Source organism: Emydura macquarii, unplaced genomic scaffold (genome assembly GCF_026122565.2).
Source record: "Emydura macquarii macquarii isolate MOO-44397 ecotype Brisbane River unplaced genomic scaffold, CSIRO-AGI_Emac_v2 contig_2636, whole genome shotgun sequence".
In the NCBI taxonomy this organism is placed as follows: Eukaryota; Metazoa; Chordata; order Testudines; family Chelidae; genus Emydura; species Emydura macquarii.
The window spans coordinates 27,386,445-27,401,705 of record NW_027132773.1 but is presented as its reverse complement, the minus strand read 5'-3'; the positions used below and the strand labels follow the sequence as shown (position 1 = coordinate 27,401,705).

Genomic DNA, 15,261 nt, shown 5'->3' with positions numbered 1-15,261 from the left:
ATGATTGGAAAAAGGCAAATATCTTTAAAAAAGGGAAGGAGGAGACGGGAAATTACTGACCAGTCAGCGTCACCTCAGTCCCTGGAAAAATCATGGAGCAGGTCTTCAAGGAATCCATTTTGAAGCACTTGGAGGAGAGGAAGGTGATCGGGAATAGTCAGCATGGATTCACCAAGAGCAAGTCATGCCTGACCAACCTGTTTGCCGCCTATGATGAGATGACTGGCTGGCCTTGTGGATATGGGGAAAGTGGTGGACATGATATACTTTGACTTTAGCAAAGCTGTTGATACAGTCTCCCACAGTATTATTGCCAGCAAGTTACAGAGGTATGGGTTGGATGAATGAACTATAAGGTGGATAGAAAGCTGGCTAGATCATCCAGCTCCGTGGGTAGTGATCAACAGATTGATGTCTAACTGGCAGCCGATATCAAGCAGAGTGCCCTAGGGGTTGGTTCTGGGGCCAGTTTTGTTCAACATCTTCATTAATGATCCAGATAGGATGGATTGCACCCTCAGCAAGTTTGCAGATGACACTAAGCTGGAGGGAATGGTAGATACATTGGAGGGTACGGCTAGGATTCAGAGAGACTTAGACAAATTGGAGGATTGGGACAAAAGAAATCTGAGGAGGTTCAACAAAGACAAATGCAGAGTCCTGCACTTAAGACAAAAGAATCCCATGCACTGCTACAGACTAGGAACCGACTGGCTAGGCAGCAGTTCTCCAGAAAAGGACCAGGGGTTATAGTGGAAAAGAAGCTGGATCTGAGTCAACAATGTGCCCTTTTTGCCAAGAAGGCTAATGGAATATTGGGCTGAATTAGTACCAGCATTGCCAGCAGATTGAGGGAAGTGATTAATTTCCTCTATTCAGCACTAGTGAGGCCACATTTGGAGTACTGTGTTCAATTTTGGGGCCCCCCCTACAGAAAGGATGGGACAAATTGCAGAGTCCAGCAGAGGGCAACGAAAATTATTAGTGGGGTGGAACACATGACTTATGAGGAGAGACTGAGGAAACTGGGCTTGTTTAGCCTGCAGAAGAGAAGAGTGAGGGGGACTTGATAGGGGCCTTCAACTACTTAAAAGGGGGGGGGATCCAGGGAGGATGGAGCTACGCTATTCTCAGTGGTGGCAGACAACAGAACAAGAAGCAATGGTCTCAAGTTGCAGTGGGGGAGGTTTAGGTTGGATATTAGGAAAAACTTTTTCACTAGAAGGGTGGTGAAGCACTGGAATGGTTACCTAGGGAGGTGATGGAAGCTCCATCCTTAACTGTGTTTAAGCCCTAGCTTGACAAAGCCCTGGCTGGGATGACTTAGTTGGGGTTGGTACTGCTTTGAACAGGGGCTTGGACTAGATGACCTCCTGAGGTCCCTTCCATCCCTCATCTTCTATGATTCTATGCTCTCTCCAGGTGTTAACTGACAAGGAGAGAACATTCATTTCCAATTTATTTATATATTGATCACTTTCAGATGTACTACTGGACATTTCAAATGTAGAAGATGAACACAGAGGTAAGATACAATGGTCACTGTTGAAAAAAATTAGCAATTTAGCAACAATACCCCATATTGGTATCTATGAAACCATATGTATTTTCTTTTCAAGTTATAGGGAATATTGTGTCTTCGATACTACTATATGTTAGCTGTTTTGTATGGTGACTTTTTAATGGTGATTGCTGAATGTAAAAACAATTATAATGTGAATGTTTAGTTGACTGTTGTCAACTTGATTGATTGGATGTTAGTTAGCCAGTGAAGAACTCCAAAAGAGCGTAGCTCAAAGGGAAATGCTTGCAATAAAAGACTCTTTGAAGGTGACCTTAGGAACAAACCTAACAGTCAGAGAAGAGCAAGGAAAAGATCAGACTGAGCCTGAAGATGCAATTCACTAAAAAACCAAGGTTTGGGACCTCTCCTCACTTCTTATATTCCAGCATCATTAAAAAAAAATTAACACTTGGCTAATATGAAGTGGCCACCAAAAGTCAGCTTTTCCTTTCTCTTCTGATTCTGTTCTCTCCAATGACTTTATCTGTGAGTTATTCCAGGCAAGAGCTAGAGAAACTTCCATTTAATCAATTTGAATGCACATGTGACGGTCTAATTCAAGAATCTGGGTATACGGACCACTACAGGAAGACAATTAGGAAAATCATTTGCATATGTTTTTTCTCCAAGTTAATTGTACAGCTTTGATCCATATAGTTTTATAACCTTCCATAATAAGCCAGCCTTTCATCTGAATAGAGAAGACTACTTCAGAGACAAGGGCCATGACCCAAAGAAATCCTACATCTGGCAGACACTTCCCTCCTCCTTTGAGGATTTCTCCCATATAGAAGAATCTTTGGATGGTGCCAAGTCAAAACAGTGGCTCCTATACCTTCCATTTACCTCAGCTGCCAGCCAGCATAGAGAGTATGGGTAGGTTCCTACTATTCCTGGCTAGCTAATGTTCACTGACCTCATCTGAGGACTTAGCCCAAGATATACTCGTTTGGTCTTGTGTGTCTCAGAACACTACAGGAAATTTCTGCTGGATTTCTTCTGATACATTCCATAACATATAGGTATATGGGGCCAAATTAATCCCTGTTGTAACTCCATTGACTGCAGTGGAATTACAATAGGGATGAACTTGGTGAGTAATGTCTTATGTAAAGACCACAGAGGAAAGATCAGGAAGGAATGTTTTCCCAGGTCAGACTAGCAGAGACCCTGAGGGGTTTTTGCCTTCCTTTGCAGCATGGAGCATGGGTAACTTGCAGGTTTAAACTAGAGTAAATGGTGAATTTTCTGTAATTTGAAGTCTTTAAATCAGGATTTGAGGGCTTCAGTAACTCAGCCAGAGGTTATAGATCTATTGCAGGAGTGGGTGAGCTGAGGTTCTGTGGCCTGCAATGTACAGGAGGTCCAACTAGATGATCATGATGGTCCCTTCTGGTTTTAAAGTCTGTAAGTCTATGAAAAAGACAAATATAGAGCTGGCTGATAATTTTTTCATAACTCACATTTATTGCTGATGGATTAAGGACAAGTTTGCATCCAAACCAAATTAAACAGGTTGTTGTAACAGCAAATGTAGACACAAAGAGAATCTGAAAACTGGGTATCTGTAAAACAAATTGCAAAAAATATTTTTTTTCAGATAACTAAAGAATAAAAGATTAATAATCAATTAAACTCTAAGCACTTACCACATTAACTTTGTTTCTTGCAATAGCAAAACTCACAACTGCTGAAGGAATACACTAGAAAAAAATAAACAAAGCAGAAGATTAATAGAGTAGCTTACAAAACAAAGCATAATTTTATGTTAATAAGAATGGTATAGATGTTTCTTAGAGGGTTTGATATATATTGTGATACCTTTTCTTTATCCATTTTGCATTAGAAAGCGAATGAATAATATGTTGAAAAAAGGAGAAATAAATAAAACATAAAAATATATTAGAATAATAAAAATAAAAAAGGATAATAAATAATAAAAAAGGGTCAGACAAGCACACAAAAACATGGAGTTTCCGAGAAAAGGCTGCCACTCTTGTTTCTAACTAAACAATCATGGGTGGCATTTTAATATTCCAAGGGATTCAGACCAGTAACTAGTCTCTCACACTGTTAAGTATGCTGCAATAGCTAGGCTTTCAAAGAAAGAACAGCAGTCTTTCTGGAGAAATGTCATGCCTTTGTTAGTTTAAATTAATTCCAGCAGACAAAAGAAACCCTGGGCTCTTAGCGTTATTTTAAAGGGACAATGCCAAAGTTGTTATACCTAAAAATTGACCAGCTTTGACAATGGTTCACTTTTGAAAGTCTTTGTAAAACTAATTGGTTGGGACATATTATGTCTTCAGAACTGTACTTGTGACCCCCCATGACCTCACTGGGAGCTGTATTCCGATATCTGAGGGCAGAATGTGGTCTATAGCAAGGTGTACTAGAAAAAAATAGTATATATTCCATAAAGCTATACTTCCCTAAAGGGACCCTATTATCTCCCAAGTGTTCGCCCTTATGAAGTACTTGTCTCATTGCAGGCTCCATTCCATTCCACATATTTAGGATGTTACTGCAGTGTTAGAAGATATTTGTAAGTGAAACAGAAAACTATTGAAATACAGTTATAGAAAATAGTTTTTATGCTAAAGAAATCAATTCCACATAATCTATGCTTCCTTCTCTAATCATTAGAGCTAGGCAATTTTTTTTCAGTAAATTTGCTGAAAATGCATATTGAGGGGCATTGAAACTATTTGCGAATTCAGGTCAAATTTAGTGAATAGTTTCAGCCAAAAATTACCCTGGAAAAAATATCTTGGAAATGTCAAAATACTCCATTTCAACATTTGCAAAACAACCCATTTCTACATTTTATTTTGAAAATATCCATTTTAATCAACATTTAATTTAGAAAATGTCATTTTGAATTGATATTTTGTTTCATTATGTCATTTCAAACTGACATTACACTTCATAATGTCCTTATAAATCACCATTTGAAACATTGTGGTCAACCTGAATTAATTTTTTGTTTGTTTGTTTTTCCATTTCAATGAGAAAGACAAAAAAATTAAATTTGGGTTGAAACTAAACAAGTGTTTTTTTTCAGATTTTTTTAGCTCAGCCATTAAACCAAAAAAAATAAATTATTTGTTCGGCTCTGTTAATCAATTATCTTCTGTGTCCATGGGACACTTTGGGTGAAATCATGGCCCCACTGAAGTCACTATGAGTTTTACCATTGACTTCACTTTGGCCAGGGTTTCACCCTTTGAGTCCCACATTTGAACACTGTCAATTTGCCAATGAGAACCAATATAACAGGAGGTCAGTATCTAGCTAACATTCTTGATAGTGTCTCTCCAGCACTTAATTTACTATTTTTAACATTAGCAAAAAAGGGGGAAACATTTTTAAAGGAAGAAAAATGATTAAATGAGTAAAAACAACAATCCCTTCCTCTCCCCCCATGTTAACAACACAGGGCCTAATCCTGCTCCGACTGAAGTTAATGGGAGTTTTGCCACTGCTTTCAATAGCAGCAGGATCGTTCCTAATTTGTAACATGTTAGTAAAGACTTTATACTCTCTTTCTAGCCCAGGAGTCTGGTCAAGTTGCACTTGATGCAAGACCTATAGAGAAGAGGGGCAAAGTGAACCTTAGAATATTTTTGTGTTTATCCAGTTGCACTCTCTGAGTCACTATCCCTTCCCTCAGCTGCTTCTGTGGTCATGCAGGTACGCTGCCCTTTACTCAGAATAAAGTATCAGTCTTGCCCTAAATTAGAAGCAGGTTTGCTCTAAAATAACAAGGACACAATTTCAATGCACAAATAAATTTGAATGCCGGAGGAAATATTAACCATGGATGTATAGATGTTCTGCCAACCTTATTCTTTAACTCTCAAACTGTTATCTGTTGCAAAATTTTGATAGATGAAAAAAAATTACCACAGCAGTGGAACAATATCATAAAATCCTATATTTGTTGTTCAATTGTTAGGGTGTCAAATTATTATAGATTTTACTAATAAAGTCATAATATTTATAGAACACTTTTAATTCTGTTAACATTTAGATACCTTGTTAATGTGCACCTCATAAAAACCTGAGATGGACAGAAAGATAATGAAATCCATCCATCACAATAGCATCTAGCCATCAGACATAAACATAGGGTGAAGGACCATAAGGGAATCTTAAATGAAATTTCCTCCCTAGAGGTTTCTTCTGCTGAAGAAAGACAACTTATAATATAAAAACTATACATCGGCATCAATGCATCCCATACTGAAAAACAACCACTTCTGGTGAGAAACAAGGTAGCTATTTAACAAGCACAATATTACTAACAATTCTTTGTGAAAACCCTTTAATTTTAATGTACAGCCAAACTTTCATAAGAAACATTTATTGTGGGTGGGAGGGGAGGTATAATATTGGATAAAACATAGATGGAGAAAGTGTGAGCATGAAGAAGAGAGACAGATTAAAAGGAAAACAAATTCATAAAATTATTTATTAGAGTGTGCATTCTCAGACAGCCACAGCAATTAATTAATAATGCTTACTGAACCTGCTGCACAACGTAAATAATCCATTTCAGATGGAAAAACATTTCCCAGATAAAGTGAAAATCCAGAAGTAATAAGAAGGCAAGTCTGCAAAGTAACAATATGGTATAAATTAATGTCAAAAAATTATAAAAAGAGCAAATGGACAGATTAAAATTAGCAGTTCCTTTCAAATTGAAGTACTTTTGAACTTGTAATAACACTGTCTTTGTATGATTGATACTGAAGCAAAACATCAAAAAATGTACAGGTCAAAAGAAAATGTTTTACTGGCTAATAAGACAATACTGGATTGCGCAGGCACATCTGACCTACATCTTGTGTAATGACTTGGCAAATATATAAAGAAATGCTTAGAAGGTAGTCACATCATAATTGTATTTTGGGCTAAAATAGCTTGATGATAAAAATGAACCTTTTAGGACCAAAATATCAAAGGGATCTCAACTAAGCCTCTAAATTTGTGCTCACAATATTGTACATGAATACTTTTTGGCATACAATTTTGAACCACCATGTTTTTACATTGTTCCAGACCTCCTATGTACAATTCAGGAATTCTGTGTGCTGAGATTTGGATTATGAAAAAACCCTAGCTACACAAAGCTGACCAACATAAATGTAGAGTCTGATTTTCAATTTTGGCCTTTCATGTTATGTTTATACTAAGACCCTCACTAAATATATAATTGATTTAGAAATGTCTGAATTATTATAACAGCTTTTGGAGAATTACAGTGTCACCATTCACTCAATTTTACAGCACAGAAATCCAGAATACTATTTATATGCACACATGCAAGTACTGTTATACCCAATCTGGTCCTTGCTCTGGATGCAGAACTCCAATTCAAATCAATATGAGCTTTGTGTATACACTGATGAAAGGATTAGTTTCTTACCTTTCTCCACCAGACTGCCGTGTTTTTCTTATTTGCAGTTTGCCCTGTGAATCTGATGCATCTCAATGACCTTCACCTAAATACCCTTTTAAATCACCTGGATTGTTTGTGTTTTTGTTTTTCAAAAATGGGTATTTATTTTTATGACTACTCTTGTATGTTTTACTGAATTCACAGATTATGGACCTAGTCCCAATCCAGTTGAAATCAATAGTAAAAAAAATCATTTTTATTTAGGTGGGAATGAGCTCAGACCTTAGAAGTTTAATGGGCCTACTAGATTCAGAGCAGAGGAACAACAATACACTTATGTCCCATTAATGTCTTCTTGAGTTATTTCCATGTAGGGGAGTGGAAATTCTATGAATTACAACTTGCAGCATTTCTTTATAATTCCTTTCATAGTGGGAGAGCAAAGTAACCTACTCTTCCCCAAAGGAAGAGATTGGAACTTCCAATCTCTAAAAAAGAGGTTACTAACCTTCCGTAACTGTTGTTCTTCGAGATGTGTTACTCATGTCCATTCCATGCCAGGGGGGTGTGTGCCCATGTGCACAGATGTCCGAGACTTTTTTGCTTTAGTCGTATCTGTAGGGCTGGCTCTGGCACCCTCTGGAGCCCTGCACTCATGCCGCGGTATATGAGGCCCCACTGGCCCTATGCCCCCTCAGTTCCTTCTTGCTGACAACTCCAACTGTGGAGACGGGGGGGCAGATCATGGAATGGACATGAGCAACACATCTCAAAGAACAACAGTTATGGAAGGTTAGTAACTGTTTTTTCTTCTTCGAGTGCTTGCTCATGTCAATTCCATGCCAGCTGATTCACAAGCAGTATCCATGGAGATGGGCTCAGAGTTTAAGGAAGTGCGGTATATAATACTGCTCTATTGAAGTTGGCATCGTCCCAGGCCTGCTGGGTGATAGCATATTGGGATTCAAAAGTATGGACTGAAGACAATGTGGCAGCCCTGCAGATATCCTGGATAGGCACTTGGGCCAGGAAGGCCACTGATGAGGCTTGTGCCCCAGTCGAGTGAATTGTTATGAGAGGTGAGGGGTCTGATCTTGGAAATCCTCCGTGCAGAGATAATCGCCACCAGAAAGGAAACCTTCCACTAGAGCAACATTAGGGAGCAGGACGGTAACAGCTCAAAGGGAGGGTCAGTGAGTCTTGCGAGCACTAGATTTAAGTTCCAGGGAGGGATTGGATCCCTTACTTGTGAGTACAGCCCCTCCATGCCTTTCAGCAACCTGACAGTGATGTCATGGACAAAGACTGACTTATTCTGGATCGCAGGGTGGAAGGCTGAAATGGCTGCCTAATGCACTCTCAGCAATGAGAAGGCTAGGCCTTGATGCTTGAGATGTAGCAGGTAGTCCAGTATTGACTGTATTGAAGCCCGGTGAGGGGCCAGGCCCCAGCCCGAGGCCCAACTGGAAAACCTCTTCCATTTGGTTAAAAAAACATAGCTCTAGTAGAAGGTTTCCTGATGCCCAAGAGGACCTGCTGGACTTGTGCTGAGTCCACTCCTCCGTGTTTAGCCATGCAGCAGCCGTGCTGTCAGGTGCAGGACACTAGGCCGTGGTCCTGTGACAGAAGGTCTGGCGACAGGCAACTCCAGTGGGGTTGCTATCAAGAGCTCCAGCAGCACGCCAAATCAGTGCTACTGAGGCCATGCCAAGGCTATTAGGATCATCTTTGCTTTGTCCTCTTTGATCTTCAACAGCGTCCTGTGGATCAGCAGCGCTGGCAGGAATGTGTACATAACAGTCCTGCCCCTGGGAGCAGGAAGGCATCGGCCACAGAGCCCTTGGAAGCCCTCAGATAGACCAGAACTAGTGACATTTCCTGTTCCTTCTGGATGCAAATAGGTCCACTTGGAGAGCTCCTGACTTTTGGAAAATCATGCTGGCCAATCTGGGTGGAGTGACCACTCATGGAGAGAAGAGAAGGACTGGCTGAGAAGATCTGCCAGTGCATTCTTGGAGCCTGGGATATGTACAGCTATGATGTGGATGGTGTTTTGTATGCAGAAGTTCCACAAGTAGAGAGCCTCCTGACATAGAGGTGATGACTGGTCTTACCCTGCCTGTTTATGTAGAACATTGTGGTGGTACTGTCCATCAGCACTTGAACTACCTTGCCCGCCAAGTAAGGAAGGAACGCCCAACAGGTCATCATACTGCCTTGAGCTCCTGTACGTTTATATGGAAGGCTCGATCTTCCTGCATCCAGGGACCTTGTGTGCTGAGGTCATTGAGGTGGGCTCCCCCCTCCAACTCCAAAGCATCAGAGACTAGTGTTACTCAGAGGAAAACCCCTGCAAAGTGCACACGCTGCCACACTGAGTAAGGGTCTGGCCACCACAAGAGGGATGACAGGGTCTTTTGAGAAACTGTGACCACACAATCCAGATTATGCCTGCTGGGCACGTAGACCAATGTTAACCATGCGTGCAGGAGGTGAAGTTGAAGGCGAGCATGTTGTACCACGTACATACATGCTGCCACGTGACCGAACAATCTGAGGCATAAGCAAGCGGTCGTGATCAGATGAGACTGCATCTCCATAATGATATTCGACATTATTTGAAATGGGGACACCAGAAGGAAGGCCCTGGCCTGCGTAGAGTTGAGGACTGCACCGATGAACTCTATTTGTTGGACAGGAGACAGTCTACTTCTGCTCGTTCACAAGCAAGCATAGGTCTTCATAAGTGGATCTCACCAGATTGAGACTGCTCTTGACCTGGGACCACGACCTATCCTTGATCGGCCAGTCATCGAGGTAAGGGTAAATTTGCATTCCCCAACGTTTTAAGTATGCGGCATGCCCCGCCGCTGGATAACCGTGCCCAAGGGGACCACTACTTCTAACCTACAAATAATTGACAACTGAATTCTATTTACAGGAAAAAGCTATTTAAAACTAGTAAAAACCAATAGGTGCTTGCATACGCAAGAGAGAAAGCCATTCCAACAACCATCATGGGTGGAAAGAAGGAACTGAGGGAGCATAGAGCTTGTGGTGCCTCTTATACCATGGTATGAGCGTGGGGCTCCACAGGGCACCATAGCCAGCCCTACAGATACCACTAAGGCAAAAAAGTCTCCAACCGCTGTGCACGTGGGCGCGCACATACCTAGTATGGAATTGACATGGGCAAGCACTTGAAGAACTGCAGATCCACCAAGAGCCATGAAAATAATGCAGACATCATTATCATGTTTCTACTATTTTAAACCACTATACCACCCAATTATCCTTATATTTTATGTATAATTATATTTCGGTGGTTCTTTCATATGCTGCATTTTAGTGTGAAACTTACATACCTTCCCACTCTGAACAGAGAGCCAGTTTGTCAGATGGCCAATGAAAGGAAGATAGTGGTGTGCCCTGGGAAGTGAACTGGCCCATCCCGTGAAGAACAGGTGAGACTGACTGGCCTAAGCAGGGCCTCAGATTGGACCCACATTGAGAGACAAGCACGCACATTACATTCCCTTGTTGATCCACTTTGGGTTTCGTCATAGGTATGGTAGTCTGAGCCATTATCCGCTGAACTACACCCATAAAAGAAATGGCATAATACCATAGGTAGATGCAGGTGGAATCTATGATTGAGTATCAAAGGGGAATCAAGCAGATGATGGAGGGAAGACAAGAGGAGGCTGAAGGGAAAAGTAATGGCTCACAGATGCAAGCTGGACTGGAGAACTGTGAGGGTAGACTGCTTGGTGAGGAAAGTGACCAGTGGAAGAATGTGACTAGGAGAACCAGGCATAGGAAAAGACTGGCGAGTGAAGAAGAAACAAAACTCAGGAACAGATATACTGAGGTGGAAAATGAAGAAGGGGCACAACAGGCAGCAACAGAAGGTAGGAGGGAAAGAAAGAAGAGAAGAGCGGCTAGTCCTACAAGAAGAGGGGAAGAATCAATGGAGATGGTCAGAGTTCAGGGCCCCAGGAGGACAGAGGATGAGACACAGAAGATTGCAATGGAGAACAAAAGACAAGAGAACTTGCAGCCAGAAAGAACAGGAGGAAGGCTGGAGAATCACACCAAGACAGGAAGAGGCAGATCTATATGACTGGAGACTCCATATTAAGAAGAACGGACAGGTCTGTCTCCACAGCTGATCTGGAGAACAGAAGGGTGTGCTGTCTGCCGGGAGTTAAGATACGGAATGTGGACCTGAGGCTGAAGTGTATCCTAATGGGAGCAGAAAAGAATTCACTGATTGTCCTTTATATGGGACAAACGATACTGCTAGATTCTCACTGGAACGCTTCAAATGGACTATGCCAGGCTGTGGAAAATACTTAAAGAAATGGAGATTCAGGTGACCTTCAATGGGATTCTACCTGTCCCTAGAGGAGGAAAATGAAGGTGAGACAAGATTATGATGATCAACAGATGGGTCAGAGCTTTGTGATGTTCAACCACTGGGAGGCATTCACAGAGGACTGTTCTGCATTGGAGGTTGGCACAACTGATAAAAAGAGCTTTAAATAAGAATCTCAGGGAGATGGTTGGGAGATGTTCATGTAATTTCCATGCCTGATTCTAATACTGACCAGGAGGAAAATCAAGAAAGAAAGAATACAGCAATAGGAACAACAGTAGGTAGGAGAATAGATGTTAAGAGGAAAGATAGTGCCAACATCAATGAAGCTAACAGGTAGGTGATACTAGCTGTAGAATGACTGTACCTAATTCATGAGGAATCTGGGCAAAGCCAAGAAGAAACAACTAAGATGTTTGTACAGCAAAGCAAGGAGTCTGGGTAACAAAATGGAGGAACTAGAACTACTGGTGCAAGAAGTGAAACCAGATATTATAGGGATAACAGAAACATGGTGAACTAGTAGTTATGACTGGAATACAGGTATTGAAGGGTATGTACTATTCAGGAAAGACAGAAATAAAGGTAAAGGTGGTGGAGTAGCATTGTATATTAATGATGCAGTAGAATATAAAGCAATTAGAAGTGATGGAATGGATAAAACAGAGTCTGTTTGAGTCAAAATCACTTGGGGGAAGAAAGCTATAAGAGGCTCCCCTGGGATACTGCTTAGGGTGTGCTACAGACCCCCAGAATCTAATTTGGATATGGATAGAGACCACTTTAATGTTTTTATAAAATAAATATTACTGGGAACAGTGTGATTATGGGAAACTTTAACCTCCCAGATACAGATTAGAGGACACATGCTACTAATAATAGTGGGCCCAGATTTTTTTAGATGTCATATCTGACAGATTTCTTCACCAAAGTGGTCACCAAACCAAAAAGAGGTGATGTAATTTTAGATTTGGTACTGGTGAGTAGTGAGGACCTCATAGAAGAACCAACTGTAGGGGACAACCTTGGTTTGAGTGATCATTAGCTGATTCAGTTTAAACCAGTGGTTCTTAACCTTTCCAAACTACTGTACCCCTGAAGCCTTTCTTGCCACCCCCAATACCAGCTCTGCACTTGCGACCCCTCTAAAACCCCAGGTTAAGAAACACTGGTTTAAACTAAATGAAAGGATAAACAAAAATAGATCTGCAACTAGAGTCCCTGATTTCAAAAGGGCAGACTTTAAAAAATTAAGGGAATTAGTTAGGGAAGTGGACTGGACTGAAGAATGCAAGAATCTGAAGGGGGAGGAGACTTGGAGTTACTTGAAGTCAAAGTTGCAGAAACCATCTGAAGCCGGCATCCCAAGAAAAGGGAAAAAATTCATAGAGGGAGGGTTGCAGACCAAGCTGGATGTGCAAGCATCTCAAACAAGTTATTAAGAGAAAGCAGAAAGCTTACAAGGAATGGAAGATAGGATGGATCAGCAAAGAAAGTTACCTGTTGGAGGTCAGAAAGTGTGCGTGGGAAAGTAAGAACTGCCAAAAGCCATGCAGAGTTGGACCTTGCAAAGAAAATTAAAACCAATAGTAAAAGATTCTATAGCCATATCAATAAAATTAAAACAAGGAAAGAAGTGGGACCGCTAAACACTGAGGATGGGGTGGAGATTAAAGATAATATAGGAATGGCCCAACACCTAAACAAATACTTTGCCTCAGTTTTTAGTAAGGGTAATGAGGAGCTTAGGGTTAGTGACAGAGTGGCTAATGGAAATGAGGATATGAAAATAGAAAATACCACATCCAATGTGGAAGTCAAATTCAAACAGCTTTATGGGACCAAATCAGGGGGCCCAGATAATCTCCATCCAAGAATATTACAGAAACTGGCACATGAAAGTGCAAACCCAATAACAAGGATTTTTAATGAATCCATAAACTAAAGGGTCACATATCCTATGACTGGAAAATTGCTAACATGGTTCCTATTTTTAATAAAGGAAAAAAAAGTGATCTGGGAAACAACATGCCTGTTAGTTTGACCTCAATTGTATGCAAGGTCTTGGACTAAATTTTGAAAGAGGAAGTAGATAAGGACATAGAGGTAAATGATAATTGGGATAAAATACAACATGGTTTTACAAAAGGTAGATCGTGCCAGACCAACCTGATCTCTTTCTTTGAAAAGATAACTGATATTTTAGACAAAGGAAATGCAGTAGATCTAATCTATCTGGATTTTAGTAAGGCACTTGATATAGTTTCACATGGGAAATTTGGGGTTGGGAAGGAGTTTTCCCCGAGGTCAGATAGACAGAGACCCTGGGTTGTTTTTTTTTGCCTTCTTCTGCAGTGGGGAACCCAGGTCATCTGCAGGTTTAAATTAGAGCAAATGATGGATTCTCTGTAACTTGAAATCTTTAAATCATGGTTTGATCACTAATTCAGCCATAGCTTATGGATCTATTACAGGAGTGGGATGGTGAGGGATCTGTGGCCTGCAATATGCAGGTCAGACTAGATGATCATGATGGTCCCCCCTTTGGCCTTAAAGTCTATGAGTCTGTGAGAGACAAGCATATCCAGATTACACTCCCTTGTTGGCCCACTTTGGGTTTCATCATCGATATGATAGTCTGAGCCATTATCCACTGAAGTTCACCCATTAAAAAAAAACGGTATAATATCATAGGTGGAGACCCTTTTTCCTGCCTCCCTTCTCTGGCAGTTCAACTCATCCTCCTGTGAACTGGCACAATTATAGTCAACTCCTCCAGCAGTCCGGTTGTTCCATTGTTAACCAGAGCAGTTTTTTAACCAGAATCCTCAAAACAGCAAGGGGAGGAGATGGCAAGGAACAGAAGGATTTGCATTTTAGCAAACACAAGTGAGGGAAAACAGAGAATGGAAACTCCTTCACCACCAAATTCCGTGTCGCATTCTTCACTGTCTGGATAAACTTTGCTTTGAGGGGAAACCTTCAGAAGAATCCACTTCAAAGGTTCAGTGGACTATATGAGAAAGGGGCAGAAAACCCCAAGTTGTCACTTTCACCTAAGAAGGCAAAGAAGGCACCTGTGGGCCTCTGGGAGAGACCCTATCAAAGGAAAGGTCACTCACCATCTTGCTGGGAGACTGAGGGTGACAAAGGCCATCTTAAACAAAGCCCTGAACCAAAATTTGTCCGATTAAGTTTTAGAACTTTTAGATGTGTGTTTTCGCTTTTATTTGCTTGTAATCATTTCTAATTTTATCTCTTACACTTGAATTCACTTAAAATCCTGCCTTCTCTTGTTAATAAACTTGTTTTATTTTTAATGTAAACCAATCCAGTAGTATATTTAAACTCAACTGTTTGGTAACTATATTTAAAGTAACAAACTGTTGAATATTGACTTCTTACAGGAGCAACAAACCATAATATCTGAACTGTCCAGGACGGGGCTGGACATTGGAGAACATACGTTTTGGGGAAAATCCAGGACTGGGCATGTGTGGTGGTGACCCTGCAAGTAGTAACTACAATTGGTGGAAGCAAGAGTAGGGCTATGTGGCTGTAGACAGGATGCTGGGGTCAGAACTTCTGAACCAGGACTTTGTAGCACAGATACTCAGGGTGTGACCTGTATGCTGGAAGGCTGGTTGCGAGCAGCCCAGTTTGGGAGCTACAACAGCAAAGCATTGTGAGGCACCCAAGTTTACAGGTCAGGCAGTGACACAACCCCTAACTGGCCTGGACTGCACCCCAGAATGTGACAGCAAGTTCTTCTCTTTCTGAGGCTGCATGAATGCACCCTGAAAAAATCCAAGTAAAAAAACTCAGCTCTTCTTTTGCCCCTTCTGGTTATGGAATGGGGTATTTCAAAGTAAAGTCAAGTTCAAGCAAATTAGTTTGTCAGAAAAAGAAAAAAGG

At 41.0% G+C, this 15,261-nt stretch overlaps 1 protein-coding gene across 1 annotated transcript in view; it reads right to left on the bottom strand.

Annotated features, from left to right (window-relative positions):
* The window catches only part of MLC1 (modulator of VRAC current 1), a 37,612-nt gene that overhangs the window by 17,949 nt on the left and 4,402 nt on the right, over positions 1-15,261 (bottom strand). The window contains exons 4-6 of the mRNA XM_067564365.1: positions 6,091-6,180; positions 3,214-3,267; positions 3,028-3,129 (exon numbers count right to left, since the gene is read on the bottom strand). Of these exons, the coding sequence (XP_067420466.1) occupies positions 3,028-3,129; positions 3,214-3,267; positions 6,091-6,180 (246 nt within the window). The remainder of the gene's footprint in view (positions 1-3,027; positions 3,130-3,213; positions 3,268-6,090; positions 6,181-15,261) is intronic.